Source organism: Phaethon lepturus, unplaced genomic scaffold (assembly GCF_000687285.1).
Source record: "Phaethon lepturus isolate BGI_N335 unplaced genomic scaffold, ASM68728v1 scaffold14814, whole genome shotgun sequence".
In the NCBI taxonomy this organism is placed as follows: Eukaryota; Metazoa; Chordata; class Aves; order Phaethontiformes; family Phaethontidae; genus Phaethon; species Phaethon lepturus.
This window is the reverse complement of record NW_010537167.1, coordinates 119,256-121,890: the sequence shown is the minus strand read 5'-3', so window position 1 is coordinate 121,890 and position 2,635 is coordinate 119,256. Positions and strand designations below refer to the sequence as shown.

The 2,635-nt window shown below is 39.6% G+C and overlaps 1 protein-coding gene across 1 annotated transcript in view; it reads left to right on the top strand.

Annotated features, from left to right (window-relative positions):
- Positions 1 to 2,635, top strand: part of LOC104620248 (F-box/WD repeat-containing protein 7-like) — a 30,512-nt gene that overhangs the window by 8,399 nt on the left and 19,478 nt on the right. Inside the window, 1 exon segment of the mRNA XM_010286410.1 lies at positions 2,223 to 2,357. Coding sequence (XP_010284712.1) covers positions 2,223 to 2,357 — 135 coding nt within the window.

Below are 2,635 nucleotides of genomic sequence, written 5' to 3'. Positions count from 1 at the left end.
AGTGTTACAGATTAAGATAGTGTAGACTGAAATTATTAATCAATAACATGTTCATGACTGCTGACAATGTTTGCCACAGCAAAAGACAATGCTCCTCAGGTTGAGATACTCTAATTTAATAAATGTAGCTGCTTATAAATTAAGGGTAGACTGACCGTGGAAATTTATATTTTAAGGAAGTAGCACAGGTATTACTTTCCCTTTATTTAAAATTCTCCTAAATTCAAACAGAGCTGACAGATGAGGTGAAAGATTGCAAACATTTGTACCTAACACCAGCTAACCTCTGGGTTAGTGAAACAAACAGTTGGAAAGTTTGTGAGATAAACAGTCCTTCAGCGCATGATTTATGGAGAACTGCACTCTGATGCAAATGTTTTTATTGAAAGAAATTTATAACAAAAGCTGTTTATAACAGCGCTGCTGCAATTTATGCTGAGACATTCTTGTTTCTTTTTAATATTCTGAGGTACTGGGTATGAGACACGGAAGCCCTCATTTCTTACGGTGGCAATCTACGTACACGCGCATGGATGGGGAATGTTTCCTCTCCAGCCTAGACCTTCTTACCGCTTGCCAGCAGTGTGCGCAAAGGCTCGGCTGGTGGGAACTGCCTTCCCCCCGCTGCTGGGGCAGGCTGTCCCGTACCTGCCGCGCGTCTGCCGCCGAGCGAGAGCCTGGAGCCGGGGTGGACAAGCTGCTCCACGCTGCCGGCTTTGTCGCAAGTGTCCCGGCAGGTGCTCACGCCGTAACTGAGGCAGCTCGAAGCTGCTCTCGCTGCCCTGATGGAATGGGGTCACCCGACAGTTGGGTGGGTCCTCATGTGGGTAAATGATATCTTGCTTGACATTCTAAGCGTTTCGACGTGTCTGTTGGGGAGAAATGATGCAACGTGATGATGGCTCTACATCGAGTAAAGCAGGGTGTTTATCTGCTTTGCGTTTGCTTCCAAAATTTTCACCTTCTCCTTCACTTGCCTCATTGTTCTGCAGAAACTTCACAATATACAAACATTGTAGTATTGTGGAGACAGGAATTAATTGTCAGAAGCAAGTCCAGAAAACAAAAATTCAGAGCATGAGTAATAAAAGTTCTGAGATACGTGGCAGATTAGTACAGAAATCTTAATTGTAAGGTGTCTTGCCTTTTTTTTTTACTTCAGTTAGCCTCTTACAGTAACTGTAATATCATTTGTATGTGCTAATTCACTTGTAAATGTCACTCTAGAAGATACCCAAGAATATGAATGTGAATCCACTCTCAAAAACTGTGATGTCTCGTTTTCTTTCCTCTCGAAGGCTTTATTCATGCTCTAATTCTGTTGCTAAATCAGTCAGCGGTGGCTGTTGTTTTTTCCTGTAGAAGTTATTTTTTTCTTTAAATTGTTTTCACATAACAAATCAAAACTCTTTGATGAGCACAGATGAGTTTAAGACATGCTTTTCAGATGTGCAGTATATTCGGTTATTAATTTTTTTCTACAAATGATGCTGCTAATCTTCTGTGCTCTCAAATGGAGTGCCTTGTTATAATCTTCAAATTTTATGGTGCCCATTAGTAAAAATGTGAAGTAAGAAAATTGCCAATCAAAATTCCCTGTTTATTCAAGTGTAAATTGATACTTAGAAAATATACGTTGGTTTACAGCCAGGATTCTGAAATTACAGCATTGTCACTTAGGGACATACTGTGGTAATAAGCGGGCAGTAAGCTGATGCACTTCCAGTGGAAGTTTCTTTCTTCCGTCTCCTCTCGTTTCATTGAAAGTTTTTGGTCTACTAGATGAAACAGAAAGGTTAAAAGTTACCATCTCCCTTGAATGCACAATGGAGAAAGACAGAGAGGGAGTGCGTTCTGTTGCAACCCCTTCATTGTCAGTAATGTGTGTGTAGTTTTCATCAACTTCAAAAGAAGCTTAATTAATTTAATTATTATTATTAAATATTATTATCTATTTAATTGCTAATCTCTATGTGTGTGTATAACAAATCCTTTCTTAGTTTATGAATCAATGTAGTAATTTTGAATACTTTGTGTTGATTAACTTCTCATTTTTGTGTAATTAACATGAGCATTTATCTTCCTGTCTTTTTATATGCTTGTATACAGGTCGACAAGGAAACTTAACTTGCCTTATTGGCAAAGCAACGGCACTTCCTAATAGAACCAAACTAGTGTATTAAACTAAGCTTACTCTTTCTTTCTTTTTTTTTTTCTTGCAGAGCTGGAGTGGACCAGAGAAATTACTTGCTTTGGATGAACTCATTGATAGTTGTGAACCAACACAAGTAAAACACATGATGCAAGTGATAGAGCCCCAGTTTCAAAGAGACTTCATTTCCTTGCTCCCAAAAGAGGTGAGAAATCCAGGTTAATGCTGGACTGTGCAGTGCATCAGCTGGCAGCTTTTAAACACTTCCACGCTAATGATGGCATTCGGTTTTGCCAACGTAGTGATGTAAACTGATGTTAGAGGTCCGCAGTTTGGTACACTGCCATAACATGGCTACTGTAGTTTCAGATTAACATACCTTTATCTCTTTAGGTACTTGGAAATACAGATGACTCCTTTAAACAAAATCTCAGTACCTTAAAAAACATCTCGGGATCCTGACTGGTCCGATGGGGCGGGGGG